The sequence below is a fragment of the Anser anser genome, assembly GCF_964211835.1.
Source record: "Anser anser genome assembly, chromosome: 1".
Classification (NCBI taxonomy): Eukaryota; Metazoa; Chordata; class Aves; order Anseriformes; family Anatidae; genus Anser; species Anser anser.
This window is the reverse complement of record NC_139720.1, coordinates 97,235,560-97,258,910: the sequence shown is the minus strand read 5'-3', so window position 1 is coordinate 97,258,910 and position 23,351 is coordinate 97,235,560. Positions and strand designations below refer to the sequence as shown.

Below are 23,351 nucleotides of genomic sequence, written 5' to 3'. Positions count from 1 at the left end.
TTTCTGTTATTTGTGGGATGGTGTTCTGTTTTTGTTTGTTTGTTTGTTTTCTTTGAACTCTATTTTTCTCCTTTCCTGTCAGACAGAGGAAACCATATCATATGAGTATCACAAAAGGCATGTCACAAACACACACATACACACACGCACACACAGATACATGTATATAAATAGTGGAGTATGTCAATAATATGCAAGATATTTACTGCCTGAAGTCAGTCTGCATAACCTATTCACTAAATTCTGCTGAAATGAAATCAGAAATGAAGCATAGATACAGAATATTTTCAAAGCGATTAAATTCAGCAAGAGTCATTTGAGCCTTTCCAGAAAAGAATGAGTTCCAAACGCACAAACGCTTTCTGAACTCTTCCAGAAGAGTCACTAACTCAGGGTTTGGGGATCTGACTAATCACTAGTAACATCTGAGAGCATTCAGTGTAGACTTGGAGAACCTATTGGGGCTTTCAGGTACTTAACGTTTTGATCTCAGTGCAATGCAGAGGAAAAAAAGTTTCCTGTATTTTGCTTTGGTTGCAGAAACAATTATTTTGAAGCCTCAAGAAAACGTAACACATACCCTCTCCTCCCCCAAGATGCTTGCTTTCTAGATTGTACTTTCACAGCACTTTACAAACATTCATGAATTATTAACATTTTAGTATACATTTCTATGCTTTAGTTCTAGTGGGTCAGCATAAAGTTGACTGAATGAAGAAATAAGGGACTAGGTTTTGAGGAACCAGTGGTGGGCTCTTCACAAATACCTATTTGCCTTAATCCTGTTGAAACCAGTGAGAACTAGACACCAAGGTTCTCTGAGAAACCTGCTAGCATCCTGCCTATATAAATCTTATTTGTTAGGACAGTTCTGTAAATTACCTGATAACACCCTGACACTGTTTTGAAGTAGCTTTGTAAATATCTGCTGAAAGATTGCAAAGTAAAACAAAGGAGCTTAAAGAAGACTTAAAGCTTTAGTAGGAATTCTAGATATTTGAAGCTTAGGAAACTCAGGGGAATAAAAGGATTACAGTGAAGTCTCGGTCCCATTTTTTGCAGTCAGAAGGTGGAAAATGAAAATGCAAGAGGCAGAGGCTTGCCAAAGAAGAACAGGATCTCAGGGTTAGGACAGCTGACAGATGGGTCTTCTACAGCCCTGCCCAACCTTTGCTGCAGAAGTCCTCTGTTATCCTGGCCCTTATTTTTCACAGGGCAACTCCTAGTTGTGTGTTCCTCATCTTTGAGTAGCTGGCTTCAGACGCTTTGAGTCTGATTTGGAGCAGGGCTGAGCGCTCAGAGCTGCAGCTGAGTTTAAAGGGAGATGTTTTCAGATATGTGCCATAGAAAATAAAAACTACTAATAAAAGTCACTTCCTTTGTTTCTCAAATTTGGCACATAAAAGTAGGGAATCCTGCTGACCAAACTCTCTTTGTGTCTCAGTTCTTCACCTGCAAAAAATGGAGTACAATACTCAGTTATCTCATATGAGTGTTGCAAAGATTAAATAAGTAATGTTAGCTAAGTGCTCGGAATCACAAGGCAGCCCAGGAGAAAATTAGTATTTCTGATTTCAGAGCAGAGTTTGAATAGTATTTATTGAATAAAGCTGTGGGGTCACACGCAGACATAGTATGAGAGAACAAAATATTGAATAACTGCTCATTAAGTGAGCACTGTCCATTCTGTGACCTGAATGTGGTAGGAATCCCTTGAAAGAAAAATGTGTTCCTGTTATTAGAAGGATATTGAAACACACACACAAGAAGAGACCGTGCTGAGGATTCACAGGCAACCGCACTTCCAGTATTGGCTAATTTCTGAGTACTTGACTTAGCAGCCTTAATAACTTTCTTCTAATATAGTTTCTCTGTGGTCCTTTTCACACATATACCAGTTCGCATTGCATCTGAAGTCTAAATCCATTTCCACTCCTAGTAATGAAGGATGATTCAACCAACGCTATGTTTCTTTCACGTTCTAAAATACAATGAGCTAAAGCATGGGAGCTCAAACTGATTGGCCTACAAAAAACATCTGCCAGTGTCCAAGAGGTGTCAAAGCCCTACCAGGTAACAGGTGAGGGATTTTCAACAGGCAGAAAACAGCAACAGATCCCCGAGGTCCCAGCACCCCATGTGGAGTGAGGTGAGGCCGGGTGCCCAGCTGAGTCCTAGTGCTTTTGGGAGCTGTGGGCTTCAGAAGCCTCAGAGACCATCTTCCTGCATGGAGATGCTGGTAGAAAAGTAGCCCTAACGTCAGCAGAGTGTGCTGGCAGTAATTTGACATATCTCCATTGCCAGAGTCATACTTCAGTTGCTTAAAAGTCACAGGCTGGCCATCCTTGAATTAGGAGAGGCAGGATTATCAGTAGAAAATGAGACGTTTTCCTTAGCAAAAAATAAATTAATGGAAAATAAGTCTTATCCGGCAATCTAATGAATGCATAATTACTGCATCAGGGAAAAGCCCCCTAAAGATTTCATCATTTAATATGTACAAAAAGCTACTGAACAGAGAATTACTTTGTTCAAAGGATCAGCTGTATCCTTGCCTAGTTTTCAGCAACTCAGTGGCTACCCTGCAGTATCAGAGCTGGAATAGTAGGAGTGCTGCAGGGCAAGAGCACAGGATGTTGCTAAAAGTGGAGCAAAGGAATGACAGAAATCCTGTTCGGCATTTTCCTATGCTCTGTATATCAGTGCTATTTCACTGCCAACAGCAGCAAACTGACCTCCTGTTTTCACCACAGTACTTGCAACTTGCTTTTTTTTTTTCCTAAAAACTGTGCCCATCTCCAATTCTGATTAGTATCTCCAGGCATTTCTGTGCTGCTCAGAGTTTTCACAGATTTCCACACAGCAGAATCGCTCTTCATGGTACCCCTAAGAGGTACTCAGTAGACTCTGTCGTCTGCTGCGCCTGACAGCCGGAAAAGCTTTGAGGCAAGTACCCCAGAGACAAGTTGAAAAATTACAGGTTGGAGATACCGGCAGCAACGCTACCATGCTGTGTGAAGCTGAGATGCGATGAATCACATGTGAAAGATGGGACTGAATGGGGCTGGATATGAGGAGGCAGAGCAACGGGGAACACATTTGCCGTTCTGCAGGGTCCGGTCAGAACCGCAGAAGAGAAAGAGAAGAAAGCCAGCCCTGCCAGTGGGGCCACTTACTGCACTTTGTGAGATGGGAAGGCTGACCTGAGCTCGGGAAGGCCCACTTGGTTCTGGAGTGGGTGCTTGCAAATTGCAGCACCACCTGCTGTGGTCAGTGCTTTTCCTTCTATGGGAGAAGACGACAGTGGAGCCACATGATTGTAGATGCTCCCAACAATCTAGTCTGGCACCTTTCCCCACTTTTCCCCTCATTTCTGTGCCATGGCAGTTTATAATCCTTAGGCAACCTACACAGGAACAGGGGTTGCCCCAGGGTGAAATCCCATCTGATCTGAGAGCAGTGGGGACTACAAAACCCCCACCACTTCACAAACGCTAACACAAGACTTATGTTTCCATTACCTTCTTGGCAAACATGCATCTGGTTTGGCCTAGAGAGATAGCCTTCGGTTTGGCCTAGAGAGATAGCCTTCACTTTGCAACCAGGCCTCTTTCTTCCCTATGCTGATAGCCTCTCCACTTCCACTCTTGACTGGAGAGGAGCAGGGTCCTTTTCCCAGACTTGGCACCAGAACCTTCTCTTTTGGCCACCTCTGTCAAGTGTCTCTCCAGATCACTCAGCCTTGACCATCAAGTCTGCAACACTGCTGACAGCCAGAGGATTAACTAGAGGAGCGGGAGGAGGTCTCTTAAGATGCCATGATGAGCAATCTCAGCAGAAGGTCCCCAAAACAGGAGACGGGGTGCCCTCATAAGGCATAGGCTTCAAGTCATAACCAGTAGTTAGATTTTTTAGGTTTACAGTATCATGCCATGTTGACACGTCTCAGGAGAACAGACAGAGGCACGAGTCTTCTTCCATACTATCGGAGTGTGGGTGAATTCCTTTCACTCACAGACTTTGGAATTTCTGCACTGGGATTTCTGTATTTCCATTTCAGGCTCTTTTAAGACAAAACTCTCCCCTGAGCGTTTTAGGCTGCTTTGTGTCCCTGTGGGAGAAGCAAACTTTTTTTCTGGGGATAATTCATGAACACTGAGACCTTAGAGGCAACGCATTGGTTCATCAGCAGCCAACATATGTAATAACGGTGGGAAAAATTCCCACCTGCACCTGGCCAGAAGCCTGTGTCCCATCTCATGCAACAGAGAGCAGAGGAAGGCATGCAGGTGTTCTGAGTCTCTACAGTAACAACCCCAGGCAGGCTCTCATTAATAAAAGTGTATGACCATGTATCAATGAGGCTCCTGCCTTTTCTCTGCCTACCTGTAAATCCCTATTTGAAGACTCTGACATTTTTCTTAAGCCCATTCTCAACTGGAGCTGATGTTCCAGGCAGACTCAGTATGACTTCCCCACACAGAGGCCCTCCAGGGTAACAAAGGGAGCCTAAGCTTCATGAGAACAGCATCGAGGTCGGGACACAGGACCTACAAAACCATAGACCTTCCTGCTTCCTCAATTCTCCAGCTCAGCCCTTCTCTGTAGACAGATGCATGCTCCATTTCCACAGACGCAAATATTAAGTGACCAGCAAAGGAAGCAAACAAATGATTTACATTACTCAAGCTGCTTCTTCCATGTGAAAAGCAGGGGAAGAGCAGAAGAAAAACAAAACGTACTTTTCCCATTATCTCTAGATTAATTCAAGGCATATAAATACTAGTGTAAACACTACAGGTAGCATACAGAGGGAAAAACAGGCAGATAATTCTACTTTCTTCTGTGCCTCAGTTTCCAGACTTACAAAGGGAGTAATAACAGCAGTGCTCAAGGCCTGATGTGTTAGGGATCTAAAATGACTTCTTCTGGCACCAGGCAAAAATACAGTACTAGTTTCAGTGACAACACATTTGGCCCATTTTTGCCCACGTATTCTGCAAGCCATTGTTCATAGGCACAAGTACAAAGTACCGTGACTCATACATTACGTAAAAAGCCTATCTTACAATCATCTTCATGGGCACATGGTAAAGGCTGAAGTAGAAAACATAAAATGGAGACTACCTCTGAAATCTTGCTTTTACTCCTTTGTGCATATGCCTTATGACAGTTTTTATCATACCACTTTTTTCCTGCAAGTCCTCCCCACCCCAGCTAGTACAAAGGCTAGACAAAGCTCACTGAGTGGGTGCTTTCAGCATTTTCCCTTCATCCTAATTTCAGGCATGGTGAAGTGCATTATTTGGCATACATTTGAAAGCCAGCACTGAATACAGAATTACTGATTTCTTCATAGGCTTTTCCACAGAGCAATTTTGCTGCAGCATCTCAGTGCTCTACGAGCCTTAACAGATGTTCTCACAGGGGAGGCAGGTGAGGCTGTTACCTCTACTTTACAACCACTGAAATAAGACACAAAGAGGATAAGGCCAAAAAGTCCAGGGCACCCACTAATTTGGGTCCCCAGATTGAGATGCCGTGGATTAGCATTTCCCCAGCTCTGTGCATGCTGGCAGCAGACTCCATACAATACCAGCTCTGCATTTTGGCAAGTCAGACCCCAGGTGTCTCAGGCTGAGAACCCAGAGAATGAGAGCACACCAATTAGTGGCCACCCATGGAAAGCCTCATTTATACGGCTTTTTCAGTATCACATTGGAACTTGTGGCAAGAGGCAGGAAAGGTTCAGGGGCAGTATTCAATTGCCATAACATGAGACCATTCTTCTGCTTTTGAACAGCCCCCTGCCCGATTCAATACACAACCTTCATCACTGGCAATAAGTGGAACAGGAGACTATAGAAAACACCTTCGTTTATGGCAAAACCCATTCAGTCCCTAAGTATATCCCATTCTGTGCACTGAATGAGGCTGCGATCCTATTGAAAAAAATATATACCACTATTTGACCATATAATTAAGGACCACATAATTATGCCTGTACATGAGGGAAGGCAAATTAGAGAAGGATTGGCAACTCTTTCAATTAATCATTTGACTATATCCAAAGTGTCTGACTGAAAACTCAAAGTATGCTTTTAAAAAGTGCTTCATTTCCTATTTTAAAAATGCAAAACAAAAAGAAAGAAAATTGGAAATTCCATCATTTGAAATCATAATGGCTTTCTCTCTCCTTGTATTATAAATTCACAGCATTTGCTTATTAAATAGTTGCAAAACTATTGCACTTTCCAAACTTTATTCTTCTAATATCAACCTCAGATATAGCCAAATAAAAAAATAAAAAATCACAATGCATATTTGAAGAAAATCCCTACCAAGAACTCCTTATCCAAACAGGAAAAGCTCAGCAAAAATCCATGTAGTTGTAAAGACTGTCTTCGACCGTTAAAACTTCTCATCCCCCAAAAGCTGGGTAATCCTGACTACAGGCAGGATGTCTTGTTCCTGCTTTTGTGTTGTGCGGAGGCTTTGGAAGAACCTAAGAAAGGGTATCTTCCTGATGGGTTGTATGGACTCAGCACGTGATAACAGAAGATACTACAGCTCAGTTTTATTTCTTCTACATTCTCATGCAACAGTATTTCTTCTGCTGGATGAGAAAGTATTTGTTGAAGGTGAAGTCTCTTTAATGTTATGTCTCAGCATGTTTTATTTAGTATTCCCAGCTACCGCTGGGACACATCATAATGGGAGCAGAGGGGATTAAGCACTAAAGGTGAGTGCTAGTAGGGGTGCAGCACTCCAGTTGGGAATTTCTGAGTGACTGCCACATATATGCTTTGAGACAATTTATATCAGGCAGGTAGAAGTCACCAACTGATAAATCCCTTGTAACAATTCTCTCCTGAGGATGATGAAAAGGGAATCCCAGTGTGGAGTTCCAACAGATGTCCATGTTCAGAAGACAGATGTTGGAGCTAGTCTAGGAAGAAGATGAGATGCCTTGCAGAAACCATTCTAGTCCACTAGAAAATATGGGGAGAACTAGGCACCTCAGTATCATAACACAGCAAATAAATCTTTTGAACCTGCCTACATTAAATGCTGAAGACAAAATGGCATCTAAACTCTCTGGGTTTAGGCATCTCGCTCTTACCTTAGGCATCTTGCTTGGTTATCAGGGAAGCATCTTCTGTTTTGGATTCCAAGCCCTGAATCTCAGCCCAGAAAAGGACAACAGCTATAGTCCTCTCTGACAGCATGCAGTCGATAGGTGTTTATCTAGTCAGTGATTACACTAGCATACCTAAATTATGGGAGATGTCAGTTCAGTTCTCCACTGTACCCGAAGGACCTCAAGTCTTACTTTCCTCCTACAGAAGCCTGTTCAGAGTAAGGTGCTCCTAGCTTTTCCTGCTTAAGCTCTTAGGCTTTTTTTTTTTTTCATGGAAGACATAAATACACATGAGGCCAGAGACAAAGACAGCACAGAAGTAAATATAGCTTTATAGACCATTTGGTTAAGCGCTCTTCTGTGAGAGGACAGATTTGGTCCAGTTCTTGCTTCAGTGAATATTCGATATTAATCATAGAAAATATTTCTGGGAAACCACAAGAGACCATTTAGTTAATGTATGATATACTTCTGATCCTCTGGTTCAGAAGTACCTCCTACAGGCCTTCAGTGACTGGAGCTGCCATTGCTTTCTCAGACAATCTACTCCAGTGTGTCACTATCCTTTTGGTGAGAAAAATCCTCCTAAAGCCTAGTCTGAATCATTCTGACAGCCCATTAAAGACCATTACTCCTTGTTTTATCCACTCTGGAAATAAAGAGCAGATTATTCCCATTTTCTTGCACTTGTCATTTACGTATTTGAAGACTAGTATCCCGAGTCCTCTCATCCTTACTCCTTTTAAGTTACGAAAACAAAAGAAAACACAAATTATTTCCATCTTTCTTCACAGATTACGTTTCTGTTGACCTCCAGCAATTCTCATTGTCCCAGTCTGCACTCCCCCTCACTGGACCATACTCTTCTTAAAGTGCAGTGAAGAACAAGGCCTGTTATTTCAGCTGAGACTTACATGTGCTGTGCAGAGCTGAAGGCTTATTAGATGTGTCTTACAACCTATTTTCCCATTTGCACAATCTCATAAGAAGAACTTGTGGTCCTCTAGAGATCCTGTCTCCCCTCCTGAAGGACAGATAGTTGTCCTGTTGGCCCCCATGGGCAGCTGGGTGCAATTTGTTAATTCTACCCCTGCAGAGTAACTTGGATTCCCTCTGATGCTTTTCAAACTAGGTCCTTGTCTTGACAAGGTTTTCTTGAATTCCAGTAATTTTTGCCAACATATATCTGGATCATGCCATCTGCACATTTAAAAAACATTTCCTCTAGTCAGTGATCCAGGCTGAAATTAAAATATGAAGTATAATGTACTTAATGAAAACATTATGCACTAACAGGCCACAGCTCAAGCTTGTGGCAACCCGCTCAATACAGTCTTCTATTTCGACAGGAAATCAGTGAGAGTTACTCATTGAGTGGAATTAGCTACACCAGTTCTGCATCCCTGCTGTAATGTTTTACTTTGGACCATGTTTCTTTGCATCACTTATGATAAAAGCTTGTGAGATAATGTCAAAATGACAAGATATGACAACTACTTCCCCTGTATCCACAAGGCTTGTTATAGAAGAAAGCTAAATTAGTTTGACATGATCTATTCTTGACAGATCTGTGCTGGCTCCTAATCATCTTCTTTATTTGATTATTTCCACCATTTTTTTTTCCAGGAATGAAGTTAAACTGAGTAGTCTGTAATTTTTTTTTTTTCTTTTATCTCATCCTTGGCTTTTATTTCAGCTTTCAGACACCTCACCCAGCCCTCATGAGTTTTCAAAGCACTCATACCTGATGGTTCAGAGGTTGCTTCCATTAGCTTTGTAAATAAACTAGTAAGATTTGAAACAACCATCTAACATCAGTATATCCTGACTTGTTCTACCCCTTTTCTAGATCCTGATCTTCTTCCTTTGTGGCCACTGTTAATTGTTCCAGCCATCTACTAGCAGTGAACCACGTTACTGGAGACATGCAAAATGGCCATTAAGCACCATGACCTTACTGACAACGCATGAGGTAAAGCTTTAAGTAAAACTCTTCCCTCCCCTCTATGAGTATCTTAAACACTAAGGTAGGATGATATTCTTTCCCTCCTTTCCTCTGCCCATATTAATATTTGATTCTTCTATGCAAAACAGATCAGTGTGCCCAGGAAACACTGCAAAAAAATGGGTCCTGGCATATTCTATAGCCTACTAGCACATTCTCCTTGGAGATGGGGGTTCAGATCTACTGAGGGAGAAAAGGCATAATCACCACATTCCTGGGTGAATATTTTAACCAAAGTATTTCTGGATGACAGGAAGGTAGCACATTCCCTTCCTCTTGGGTGCATTCTGTGTGGACGCTTCACCTGACAAACTTACCCATTTTGGCTGTGCAGGAAGAGCAACTGGAAGAACACTTGGTCTGTAGATCCCAAAGTAGCTTAGCTGTTTAAGTAGATATTCAGCTAATTATTGTTTATAAAATTAAGGATCATCTAGGGATGCCAGTAAGCAGTCTTTAAATGTTTAGAGGACTTTTCAGGTGTATATGTAATTATCCTGGGACTTGAGGTACCTCCACAGTTAGAAAGGAAGGAAGCTCTACAGTATAAATCCCTTATTTCTGGGTTCAGAACAATGGTAAAATAACTGTGATATATTTCAGCCTCCTCTTTTCAGCCACACCCTAATTAAAATTTAATGAAATTCTGTAAGATAAGGCATTGTCTTATGGTATCTTTTCCTGTCTTGTAGAATCATATGACTTAAAGGTTAAAAAAAAAAAACAAAACTAAAACTGTAAAACAGAATTAACTTTAAAGGAAGATTTCCTAAAAGCTCTTATAAGGTTTTGGAGCTATTTTTTCACTGATTTGTCAATTCTTTTGTTTTCCACAGAGTCATGTACACTGGCATCACAATGGGAGGTTCTTTTTCCTGCATGCCTATAGTTTTACCATATAAGAGGGAGCGTCAGGTATTGATTCACATATTAACTTTTCTAACTATCCTCTGGAAGTGATCCAAATTCTGTTTACTTCATGAAGGTTTTGGTTAGCTTCAGTTCTTCAGTTATTTGGGGGTAACATCTTTTTTCCTTGCTCCATTCTTCCTTTTCTCAGGATTGAATCTCTTCTAGCTGGTATTTCTGACTGGCCTTTGGATACAAAGGAAAGGCATTTTGGCAGATCCTGTGCTTCAAGTGGGATTGGTTGCATCCTTGTCATGCTTTTTTATTGCATTTTTAAAGGTTCTGTCAACATTAAACATCAATTTTCTGTTGTGGGTGTCTGTCCTCAAAACTCTACGTAGGGCTTGATGTTCCTCTGGGTCTTCCACTGGAAATGCAAACAGCAGGAAGGGTTAAAAATACTGTCTTTCATCTCTAATTAGGAAAAGTCTCCATTCTGACAGGTTCTGACTCAGCCTGCGCAGTCCAGGCCTTTGCAAGCTGCCAGTCTGACTACTCCAGTGCAATAAGCTAAGAAGGGAATCCTAAGCTAAGAAAGCTGTCGCTGGTTCTGAGGAACGCAACTGCCATTTCAGTGCAGCTCTCTCTAGTCTACAGTGAAGTGTCCCTGCTGAGGGCAAGCTTTTGGTCCAGCTTCTAAAAGCTGCTTTACATCAGTTCCCCATCGTTCCAGTTTCCCCGAGTTCCAGTACAGCCTCCCAGCCGCACCACACCCCGCAAGCACAGTGGAGCAGGGGATGCTCTCTAGGCATTTTTTCAGCAGGTGATTTGCAGCAGGGGACCCCACTCTTACATGAAACTAACTGCCTGCAAGTTTTACTTCAGCAAATCAACAAGTCATCCTTCCTTCTTTAGCTCTACTTTTCCAAACCTAGGTAATTTTCATTAAACTATTTGTAAGTCCACCGCTGAATAACTCGCTCCTAAAGCCATGGGTAGACAAAAGAGAAAGGCACAGCACCATGCTGCCGCAATCTCCCCACCCTTGACTACTTAACTTTGCAGATTTATAAGGTCATTGGATACTGTTGATAAAATAAATAGATTAGTTTCCATTGAATAGTCTAAAGAAATGGATGCCAATTGATAACTCTTAACTATAAGAGTAATCAAACCTAAATTTTTCTGGACTTCATGAATTATTAAAAACCTTCTCAATTGATAAAAAACAGAAGTTCCTGAGACTATAGTTTCACTCCTAAGCAATTACGAGAAGAGTGGAATAAAACTATCTTCAGAGCTGGGTCTAGATCCAAACACACTCCTCTGTATCCTTAAATTTTAGGGACAGTCACACCAAATGAATAAGATTCCTCCAGAGCCTATTAGCTTTACAAATTACCAGCCTTGAGAGAAAGATGTCTGCTACAGAGATAATGCTTAAATATTGTGAGATGTCCTGGCTTTCTATAAATACATACCATGATTATGACTGGAATTAATTCAAGAAACTTTAGAAGTAAGATGAGTAATGAATGGGATTGACATTTATTGATTATAATTTGAAAGAAGATAAGTACCTCCTGGCTTCCCTTTCGAGGAATCAAAGCCAATCAGCCCTGGTGGGAGGAAGCCAGGCTCAGAACATCCTTTTGAGCTAGCAAGACAGCTGGACCACACCCTGGCACCCAAGAGGGGCATTAGTAGCTGAGGGACAAGCTCAGAGGAAGCATGAACCCTCAAGAAAGCAGGAATGGTAATACTATCTTGTATTGCTTGCATTGCTCCTATGGCAGTTGTGCCCCTCCCCAGCTGTCTGCTGGGGGTGGGCAACTTTTCACCTATGCTGACAGTGATGTGATAGGTGAGGATGCACCACATTGCTGTCTCTGTCTATAGGTGTTCATTTACAGTAGCTGCGACAGCTGCCCAAACGGAGGAGAGAGATCTGGGGATGCTACAAAGGCCGAGTGGAAGCACAAAGGAAGAAGCCATGCATTTTCTCCTCCTACCAGCTTCCCTGCTTATACCAGAGCCAGGAGGGGTGAAGGGAAAAAGACCCTGATGGCAGTGGCTGATGCTGCCAGCAGGAGTCCCCAGGAAGCACAGCTTAATGGAGGGCTGGTACCCAGGTGGAGGAGAGAAGAAACAGCAGGAGGACTGCATGGTCAAGGGAGCAAGAAGGAGGCAAGGAGCAGAACAGATGGGGGGAAGAGACAAAATGAATAACAGGAGGAGACAGGAGGATCAGTGTAACTCCAAAAGCACAAATTCCTTTTGTTATATGCAAAACAAATGAGTATTTTCATGACACTCTCTCCACCCCACACATATTTTAGGCTATGCGGGCTGGTGCACTGTGAAGGTTGGGAGGAGCTGGCACACTGGTGAAGGGCAGGGGAAAAGTTGTAGCCCTACTCTCAAGCTCTGGCTCATTGTGATAAAACCTGGGTGTGGGAAGATCAATGGTTTGTGTCAGAGGAACTCAAATGGCTAGTGAACAGCCCAGAACTGTGGGAGTGACTGAGGATGGACAAAGCAATGCTTTGCCTGTCTAAATCACCTTTCACCTGAGGGCATCTGAATCCTTTTTTTTCCACACCCTAATTATTTAGTTTCCAAATTAAAGAAACACCTTGCAGAGAGGGCCATGACAAGCAGAAAAACTATGCCTACATCAAGTCAGAAAACAGGTTAATAGTACTGCTAGGAACAGAAACCAGCTCTCCCCAAACCCATTCCTATATACTAACTACTAGCCTGTGGTGCTTGCAACCGTGAAAAGCCGTGCAGTTTTACAAACACACTCAGCAGGTGACAGAGAGAGCCCTAAGGATATATGAACACCTTCTCCACATGAGGCCATCAGAGCTCTGAGGTTACATGACATCTCCTGGCGTGCTCGGGAGGATCTTGGAATTATAGATGAAACAAATGGGGGTGGATTTTAGACTTTGACTTTGGACTTCAATTGTTGAAAGATGTTTCACCAGGATACCTACTCTGCTGTTCTGGTATTTCCACCAGCAAGGCCCATGCACCTTCCACTGGGCTTTCTAGATGGCCAACCTCCTCTAACCAGCCCCATATCTCCCTGTACAGAGCTAGTGGGCTGTAGCTGTTGCCTTACAGTTGGTCATCGGTCCTTCAGAACTCAAATGCAGCCAGATGTGGACTGCTGCCAAATCCATCCCTGAGACCTGCCAGCCTCACAGCAAACAGGAGAAATGCACAGTGACTTCTAAAGGGCATGAGCACAGCGAGCTGCCATTAAAAGGTTTCCCAAACTGAGATGGCTTTAGCCTGGACCTGTCATCAGAGCTAGCATTCATTTTCAAATCCAGATAAAGCCCCCCCACTGTAGGAAGGAAGCCTGAAGCAACAGAAAGGGACAGTGACTTGTGCAGCAGGAGGGGGCAAGAGGGGAGTTATACAGAGGGAAGGATGCAACACATGGATTGAGCAAATGGCAGTCAGTAATGCACCACCAGCACTAATGCACCACTGGCAGCATGCAGAGGTCTCAGGTTGTATGCACTTGATGTAAAACCATGGAGGTGCTTTTGCTTCATGCTATCTCACCCAAAAGCCCAGCAGTCCTCAGGCTGTGCCTGCTGGCAACACCCCGATCCCTCAGCACACACACGCCTGTTTGGTGCAGACCCACACATGCTCCGTTTCCTCCACATGTGGAGCAGGCGAGAGCTGCCCAGGGGAGCACATGCCTCTAGGCACGAGGCCAGTGAACCCGAGCAGGTACACACACCCTTGATTTACGTCATGCAAGGCTATCAGCCTACTTTTATCTTGCAGTGGGCAGAGGGCCAAGTCCACCTTCCCACTAGCACAAGAAGGCTTTGCAACTTGGCAGCTCTCAGCAGCAGGGAATTCTCCCTCCACATGGTGTCTCTGTGAAATGGGGAAGGGGAAAAGCAATGTCTGTGTAGGGCAGCTCCTGCATCCTGGAATGGCATCAATGAGTCCATGACAGCAGGCCTGAAATGAGAGCAGACCTGAGGTGAAGCCTCTCTGCACTTTTGTCTTCTCGTCAGTGAAAGCCACACGACAGGAGAAGGGCTCCCAGCCACAGTGACCCTTCCACAGGAGAAAGCCTCACCCACCACAGCACAAGCACTGGATTCAGGCTACGCAGACAGTCTCAGCCTGAGCTTGGGGCAGTGCCCAGCCTTCAATTAACTTGTGACTGCAAGGCAGATACTACCCTTCTTAACATACGACTTGGGAGGCCCAAGCGATGCCCACCCTCTCGGTGTGGCAGGGCAGCCAGGAGCACATTTCCTCATCCTGAGGTAGGGGCAGCTCTGAGATAACTCAGATCCTCTCAGCATCAGGCAAGACAAGCCCTCAGACAACACGTGTCGATGCCTTGGGCTACACACGTGTACCCAGCCCTGCACAGGTAGGTTCAATGCAGCCTGCTCAGCGGGGATGCCTGGGTGCACCTGTGGGTACTGAGACTGCTTTCAACTGGGGCTCCTATTCAGGAGCAAGTGGCAATTTGGATCAACAGACTGGTTTCTTTCCTACCAAGCATTAGTGCTGTCCTTCTCCCCCTGGAAACTCTGCCTGCAATTAGTTCCTGAGGAAGGGGCTTGCCTGTGCCATTAAGAACAGTTACATTACGCGATCTAGGAGAAATCAATGCCTCTAATCGTCGGCAAAGGCAGAGGAGGAGGACAGGGTGATGGGGTGTTTCTCTGGAGACACTCTTCTCAGGAGAAATCCCAGCGGTATTGCCCCAGGAAAAGAAACAGTAAGGACCTGAAGTAATTAAACTCCCATGCAGCAATTGTTTACTGAAAGAAGCGCAGAAACCTTCCAGCATCTCCCAGAAAGGCAGAGGCAGCCGCTAGACTCTCCCCAGGTGCAGATGAAGTGCCTCTGCCCTGAAGTCAATGGTCTGTGGTGATTTACACCATGCTGGCAAGTGGAGGGAGGAGGGGCGAGGATGGCCACCTTTCCCTTAAAATGCCCGTTTTCCTCCCTCCATGGCAGTGATTAAAGGCAAGACCATGCCTTGCAAGTTTTGAGGCATCCACATATTATGGCATAATTGAGATATTCTAAATGAGGTCCGAGATATTTTAATATCCTGAGGCAACAAAACCTGAACTCCGCGTGCATCTTCCCCTCTCTCTTTTTCGCCATTTCCTCCCTCCCGCACACCTCTGCAGTTCCTGGAATGACAAGACGCCTCACCGGCTGGCTGCGATCGCTGAAACACTTCCCTAATGCCTTCTCCTTCTCCAATTGCATTAAGCTGCATCTTTAGAGATACAGCCCTGTTTATTCATGCTGCTCGCGTGGAAGGGGAAAGAAATGCAGACTGCCTCTCCCCCCCTCCCTCCTTCGCCTCCATGGGTGTGGCAGGTTTAAACCTTTGCAGCCGCCGGCTCGCCAGCGCTGGGGTGAGGAGCAGAGGACAGAGCGGGAGGGAAGCCGTCGGATACGGCTGGTGATGAATGAGACTCATCGCACCCACAAGTGGGAAACCTGCTTGCGGGTTATTGTTTAATCACTCATGCAATCCGGTGCTGAGCACATACCCCCGTAACGCCCATCTGTTCTAGGATGCGGTGCATGCAACACCCGCGTTCCTAGCCACCTATCTAACCGCCCGGCTCTGCGTATCACCAGGCTGCATCTCTTTCCTGGCAGCAAAGGTTTACCTCAGATTTTCAGAAATCGCCTTTCGGGTATGCCTCCTTTTAGCTGAATATTTTGTGGGCACGGATTCAGAGGTGCAATCAGCTGTGGGCAGAAATGACAACCCCGAGCTATCTACATCTCTCATGGGTGGGCACAGTCAGCCAGATACTTCGCTCTTCACGCTGGCATCGTACCCACTAGGAAGAATAACCCGCAAGGTACAAGTGTGTGAACGTATTTGTCTGCGAGGGGTGGGAGGACAGTCACATACAGGCACACCTAGACACGAATGTGAAAAGCTTTCTTCCACGCCCAAGCCTGTAATTTCAGCATCCTGCTCTTTCACTGCCAGAAAGGCGGGACACCGAGGGCTTCCCCAAAAAATAATTTGAGGAGAGCGGTCTTTATTTTGGGAAGGAAGCTGCCGTATGCCATGAAGAACCTATTCCTTTTTTTTTTTTTTTTTCTTTCTGTGAAAGGTCTGGGTGGGGACAGAGGAAGAGCACAAGCTGAAAACCAAGGTCTTTTTCTCCTCCACATTAAAGCTTCCTCTGATGTACCAGCACATTGCTGACTGAACTGCTACATCGCCAGTTTGGCGATTTTGGTGTGTATTCAGGTATAGGAGCAGGAGCTGGGCTCTGAGCCCAGAAACGTTCACAGAATCTGCACATTCAGGATGTATGGCTGCATAAGGATGAGAAAGCATGTGCGAACGAGTGCATGTGTGCTTCTGCATATATGTGTAGTACAGAGGCGAGCGACCAGAGAGCGAGGATGCGTGCTGCACATGCACGCGCAAAGGGGTGTGTACCATGCGGTGGATTAATGTACAGTGTGCGGAGAGAGCACTCTGTGTGAGCAGGATACCTGCATGCCATGCATTTCCGAACGTGTTCGAATACAGAATGATAGGAGTGGAGGCACTGAGATTTATAGAACAGACACATCGGGAAATTAATTAGGAAATTCATGCCCAACCTGTGATGGTACGGGCAAAATTATCCCCCTCTCCCAGTAGCTGTCTTCTGACTCTGAAGAATCCCAGAGCTACCTACTTTATTTCAAAATCTGCTGTGCACCTCCGCCCACTGCTCTGTCACTCTGCCTCTCTGTCTGCCTGCCTTTTCCTCCTCTGCTCTTTTCATCCTGTATTTGCCGGCCGAACGTGCTCTGCTGGCTGGCTGCAACGTGGTCCCCCCCCAGCCATCACCACCTCCCTCCAGATTTTAGTGAATGTATCGTTAATTGTGGAGCATTTGAAACCTGCATGGGGAAAAACATGGCATGACGCAGGGTCCCTTTCCATCCTGTTCGCCTGCCCCTCCCCATTATTCTACAAAATTGCTCCTTCGTTTGATAACACACGTATCTCCATTCAGAAACACACCTTAACCTGGATTTTCTTTAAACGCTGTGCTCTTCCGTAGTAACCAGAGTCACTTGCATCAGTGTGCTAGGCTATTGCTCCCGAGTGCTGCAGTGCTTTACTGTAAGAGATATATAAATGTATGCATATATAAAGTAACCGCTGTGGTTCCACACCTAACACTGAGTTGAGCTCTGCTCTCAGAACAAGGACCAAAGCTCTTTGTCATTACCTACAAATTCATAATTAGGGGAAGTTTCCAAAATGCCTTATGAAGATACCCAGGGCCAGCTCCTGCCTCCAAGTTCCAGCTGAATAAATCCAAGATCCTCCCGAGGAAGTCCAAGGAGCTCAGCCAAAATGGGCTCTTTTTACCAGGAGCAGGCTTGGACTTTCACATGAAATAAAAAGGGGAAGAGCCAGGGGGGAATGAATGATGTAGCTTTTTATTTATTTATTTATTAAATTTCCTTATCGTTTTGGTCATGAAAATTTTGTCACTGAAAACTAGCCGCCACCCAAATCTTCTTATCATCCCCATTTGGTGATAGGGAAAGCCAGGTGGTACCAGTAAAGAGAATAAGCTGGTTTCCAACAGGTTCACACCGCGAGCTTCCCTTATCCCACCCGAGTTCGGAGCTGACAGAGGCGTGGTCCTCTGTCTCTTTACCAGCTGGTGCAGTTGTCTAACTGGTCGTACTATGGAGGGTATTGCAAAAAGGGTGACTCTCCCCTCCCCGGGCTAATGCTTTTGTTATTAATTAATTACACTTTTCCTTATACCATAGGTTTAAAAAAAAAGGAAAAAAAAAAGCTTCAGGTTAAGTCCTGCTCAGATTGTTGTAACACAAAAAAATGAATGCACCTGTCCTCCGAGCCACCTCGCAGCACATGCACATAAAGCATCTCCCATTCATCGGAGCTGTGAGCAACAGAGAGCATTCTGACCAGGGATCAAGGCTCACCGGGCATCCTTTCTTTTTTCTGCTTAAGACGAAGAATTGCTTCCTTTATCTCCAAGGTAGAGGCAGATATCATCACGTTTCCTGCCAGCCGCCCCCCCCCACCCACCCCCCATCCACACCCTCAGAACCACAGACCGAAAATCCTAGGCAATGCATCTGCTGACAATTAAAATAATAAGAAGAATAGAGGGGGGATCCTGGTAGCTCCCCAAATGTGGACATAGGCCACCCCCCTTCCCCACATCGCCAGCCCCGGAAAGGCAAAGCAGTCGCGCTGAAGGGTGTGAAAAGAGCCTTCAGTCGCAAGATGCTAAAGAATTGCAAAAGAGACATCTGCTGAAAGCAGCTGAAATTTCCTCCCCCCTGCCCCTGCCCCTACCCCAGCCCCTCACACACGCAAGGCAGACACGCACCCCACGGACCCCCGAGAGCCTGGGCGATTTCTTAGCAGAAAGAAACGTAAAAATCTTCAGCTCTACCTGTTTTGTTCTTCTCATACAGCACAGCATGATCGTATTGTCCCCTTCCTTCCTTCTTCTTCCTTCCTTCTCCTCTCTCCTTTTCCTCTTCTCTCTCTTATCTCTCCCCCCCACCCTCTCCACTCCCTCCCTCCCTCCCTCCCTCTCTCTCTCTCTCTCTCTCCCTCTCTCGCACACGCACACGCACACACGCACACACACACCAGGGCAGTTAGCAGCGGCTCTGAGGTCCACACATGCACACGCCGCCTCTCCCTGCCTCCCTCCCGCTATCCCTACCCTGCCCAGAATTGTTCCCCGGCTCGTCACCTTCCCCACCCCAACCCACCCCACCCCACCCCACCCCCAGCCCAGCGCACCCCCCACCCCCCCCAGGTCCCTTTGCCAGCCTCATGAATTATTAACATCTCCAATCTGGACCCAATTACCCAACGCCTTCCCCACCGTACAGAGGGGGACACTGCGGACTGCGGCGGGGAGGCAGCGGGGGGGGGTGGGTGGGTGGGTGGGAGCCCCCAGCCCCGCTCCCACCCGAGCCCCCCCGGCCGCCGCCGGGAGTGGGATTTATATGGGGGAGAAAGCACGGGGTGGGCACGGAGGGGAGAAGAGGGAGCGGGGTCCTTGCCGCCGCATGCAGTGTGCTTCATGCACAGGTGACGTGCCGTAGGTGGGAGCTGACAGCTAAAGGGGAGTCGGAAAATATGGTAAAATGGCTGTTAAAGGCCCCCCTCCCCCTCCGCGGCACACTCGCCAACATATATGCACACGCTGCCTCCTTCCTATGTGCAGACACAAACCCCGCGTGGCCAAGTCCTGCAGCACGGAGCGGGACAACTTTCTCCCCCATCCCCCAAGTCCATCCCGTGGACTTTGTACAGGCGCAGAAAATGATACTCCTGCTACAGATCTGTGCTTCAGAACAGCTCCAAAAACTACAGCCATCGTCCCTTCCCCTTCTCTATTCCCCTTCTCAGTTTCCCTGCCTAAGTAATTCCTGCGCCTATTGATCTCAGCCTGCAAATTTCTGTAAGTTATTATAAGGGAGATGTGCACGTTCACACACGCAGCCCGCCCCTGTGCACGTGTGGGAACAAAAATATATGGATCTGCATGCATAGGAGATCATGGCGATGCCGGAGTCTGAGTGAACATTAATGCGTGTGCACACCCCCAAGCACACGTCTTGGAAGTTATAGCACGGTGTTTTCTCCGAATATATATGAGCAGGATAGCTATATCTGTCATCGTGAAAAAAGATATTCCAGACAACGTCTAAACCGAAGCATGAGATTGTCGAGCATGTTAAAAATATAAAAAGACTGCTGGATTTTCAGGATTTCATCTACCAAAATTCAAATTTAGCTTATTTTATTTACTGTGTCTGGGAGGCACAGTCGGATGCTGTTCTCTTTCATAGTACTAATGTCACTACATCAACTTCTCTGCTACGCCATGGAGTTGCTTCTAATTTATTTTTAATGTTAAACTGCTCGCAAAAGAGAAAAAAAAATTGTCTTAGGTTATTATTGAGTATATCCAAATGCATTGTTAACGCGAATATTGACACGCACCCTTACACAAATAAATACATATATAGATACAGCTTCTGGAATACCCCTCAGTGCAGGCTCCTACATAATCACATTCAGTTGCTATGACATCACTGCAGTTCCCAGCACCCTATATTTTTTTAAGGAAAGTAAACAGCATTTCAAAGAGCATCTACCCAGCTATCTACATCTGTGTGTAGTTTAAGTGAAGCGCCTTTCAGGGTTAAGCAGGTATAAATGTTAGTTCTGGTTTTGCAGTCTAGAAAAGGGAAATAATGGCATGGTAATGAGATTCAGAGATGATACTAAACTGGGAAGAGTTGCAAACACCAGCTGACACCGAAGAAGACCACAGGATTAAGTAACGAAAATTAGATTCAGCTTCAGAAAATGCATGCAGAGAGAAAGAACGCCAACTATGCAATCATAAAAAAAAAAAAAAAAGACAGGTAAGAAGCGGATCTGCAGAAAGCAGTGGGCATCAGGTTGGAGGAAGGGATGTCAGTGGCACACACCACCGCTGGCGACACCATGCCAAGGCTCTGAGAAGCGGCGCAGTGACATTTTGGAATATGCCCATGGGATTTCGGAGGCCCTGCCCCAGCTTCGGGAGTTGCTGGGGGCTCATCGCCAGAACAAAGTCAGCGTGTCGTGAGCTTGTGTGCGCTTGCTAACCCACATGAGTGCTCCGTGTGCCCCTGGGAGATGGGACTCATCTGGCCAAGCATGCGTGGCTCTATCTGAGAGCATCACCCTGGGCTCCCTTTGGTGATAGTGAAGGAGAATGGGAACTTCTCGGATGTGATTCAGATCATCCTATAGCAGGAGCCTAAACTAGGTCAGATGAATCACGCTTCCGAAGTGTTTGAGAAGCTCATGTTCTTCCCACTGAGGAGGCCTTTTTAGGGAACCTCCCTGCTGTAGGGAGCCCTAGCGAGGAAAGCCTGCCTGGCCCCCCCTTTCCCAGACACCCACCCAGAGAGGGAGCAGGCTGGCAGCAGAATGGCTGCGCTGGTACAGCCAGCCAGGGGCAGCCCCCTTCCTCTACGCACCTGGGGTGGCTTCTCACCACCTTGAGTCAGAGCCAGAGTCAGAGCCACTTCTCTTTGTGCCCAGCCCCACAGGCACTCTATGCTCTAGCTTACTGCTAACCACTTTTGTCACATAGACCAAAACCCCTCAGTGGGTTCCCCATGCATGTGGAGGGGTGGTGAGCAGCCAGTCCACTGCAGAGTCACGTCTGAGTTCCCTCTGAATTAATCTGCTCAAGTAAAACAGCCACATGCTGACAAGCCGAGTTTCCAGGGTACTTCAGTTCCTGACACCCCTTTCTTTCAAATCAGGACCCTTTAAGTACTTTAAAAAGTTGGACTTTAAATTCTTTAGCCAATTACATGGTTTTGATGATTATATCCCAACAATTCTTGTCCTGCCATTTTGGCTATGCCATCACTTCAACCTGTAGGGTAAACTATCTGATAACAGCATTCAAGGAAGAAAGGATGAGTCTGCAGCAGTGAAAGAAAGGCTGAAGAGAATGAGGAATTTGAGTAAGAAATTAAAGACAGACACTTCAGCCAAGGTATTAATGAGCAGCAGAAGCAAAACTCAAGGGAAAGAGACGTGAATCCCCATTTCTTGATGTCACCAAGTCAAGACAGGATGCTTTCATCCAGCTGACGCTTTTGTCTCTTCACTGTGCTGCCAACGCTGGTTCATTCAGCACTCCTTCAGAGTTTCTGGATAACACTGCTCTGTGCAGTGTAGACATGCCCTGGAAGGCCCCTTTGACCTTGGCTTTTGAATGTACACAAACAAAAGGAAGAGCAGTCCAAAGAACAACGTGAATGGGGCGCTGGGGAAGGGGGCTGGCAGGAGGGGGTGAACAATGCGCGCAGATTTTAAAAGATTTATCTATGAGAGTTGACTAAATGACAGCTAAGGAGGTGAAGAAGTGCGATATTTTCTAAAGCTACAAGCCTCAAGACAGGAAAGGAATTATTTGGAGGAATACATAGCCCACTGCTCGGCACATGCTGCATGTTCCTTCTCTGCGAAGGAGGGCTTGGTGCATGTAAAGTAATTATTGATATGACTCCTTTAATTCAAAGCCATGTTTTCAAAGCCACGTTTTCAATTTAAAAGGGTCCAGAACATTTCAAAGCAATGAGACATATCGGTGGTTGTTACAACATAGGGTGGTGAACTGAGAGGCACAAACCACTGCTTTTTCCCTGTTCAATTCTGCTACAAGGTTTAGCAGTGCCTGAAGTTACACCAGCAGCTCAAGGTCCATACTGGTCCAAGAAAAAAGCATCTTTGGCTCAGCTGCAAATTTAGGTGCTATAGTAAGAGCTCATAATCACTTCTGGTTTGAAGAACCACTTAATTTGAACCAGCTTCTGCGACTGTAATCAGGCCGACCCCCCTGGCCAGATGAACTTAAATAAAATGAAGAAAAAAGAAGATAGTTTGCCTATAAGAGCTGTCCCAGCAAGCTAAGCTGAAGAGGCGTCTTCTCAAGAGAAGTACTGTGAAAGTCCCGTTACTAGGGATATTTAAAGCTTCAGTAAAAACAGCACTGAAGTGAGGGACTTGCTTTCATTGGGAGATAGACTGGATTTTCTCCTTATTCATATGTTCCACATATAGTGGTAGCCTCGCCTTTTGTTAGCCAAATTTCATGCTGAAGGGAAAAAAGCCAATTTCATAAAGATTTTTTAGGATCCTCATTTGAATAGGCATTCCTGAAAATCCCACTGCTGTCCCACTTGCATTTTTCATATCCTCAGTAGCTATCCAACTCTGGTCTCGTTTGGGCTCACTTTCAGTCATCTGTGTCTGATTGACACAAAATAGTGCAGGGTAACACTACGACCAAACTCATGTTGTAGCCTGATTTATATGTATTTATGACATATTCATTATATTATATTTATATTTAGATATATTTATAAACTATTCTATGATTCCACAATCTCCTTGGGGGAGTACAGTCTTCAGTACAAGGATTACTTATGCCAGTTTTTGTATTTGAGTTAATCCTGAATTATTAATAACAAGAAAGGAGAGCCTAGTTTATTTTGACCTAAGATTGTGTGCAACAGGTTGTAATAAGAGGCTTTAAACCCATGATTTTCAGAAGTCACAATGGCAGTGTGGCACTGCGTCTTCTGAGGTCTGAAGCCTTCTGTGGAAGGCTTTTCTGCTTCAGAAAATGCCAGTACAGAAATATTTCATTCAGTTTCATGACTGCTTGGTTGCTCATCCTGCACCACAATGAATACACAGGACGTTACTAGCACCTGTTGCTAATGTGTTAG

General features: G+C 45.3%; 2 protein-coding genes across 4 annotated transcripts in view; one reads left to right on the top strand and one right to left on the bottom strand.

Moving 5' to 3' along the window:
• GAP43 (growth associated protein 43) overlaps window positions 1-18,633 on the bottom strand; it is a 55,191-nt gene extending 36,558 nt beyond the window's left edge. The window contains exon 1 of the mRNA XM_083819689.1: window positions 18,479-18,633. Coding sequence (XP_083675815.1) covers window positions 18,479-18,508 — 30 coding nt within the window. The 5' untranslated portion in view covers window positions 18,509-18,633. The remainder of the gene's footprint in view (window positions 1-18,478) is intronic.
• Window positions 1-23,351, top strand: part of LOC310892227 (uncharacterized protein) — a 111,599-nt gene that overhangs the window by 35,765 nt on the left and 52,483 nt on the right. For 2 of the 3 annotated variants that reach the window (XR_014577953.1, XM_083819690.1), the window contains exons 2-3: window positions 8,991-9,113; window positions 9,983-10,061. Coding sequence is in view for 1 of the 3 variants with exons in the window: in XM_083819690.1 (XP_083675816.1) it covers window positions 9,109-9,113; window positions 9,983-10,061 (84 nt within the window). In the remaining 2 variants the exon portion in view is untranslated. Of the gene's footprint in view, window positions 1-8,990; window positions 9,114-9,982; window positions 10,062-10,206; window positions 10,341-23,351 lie in introns of those variants that run through there. The other variant, XR_014577954.1, reaches the window with a different exon arrangement.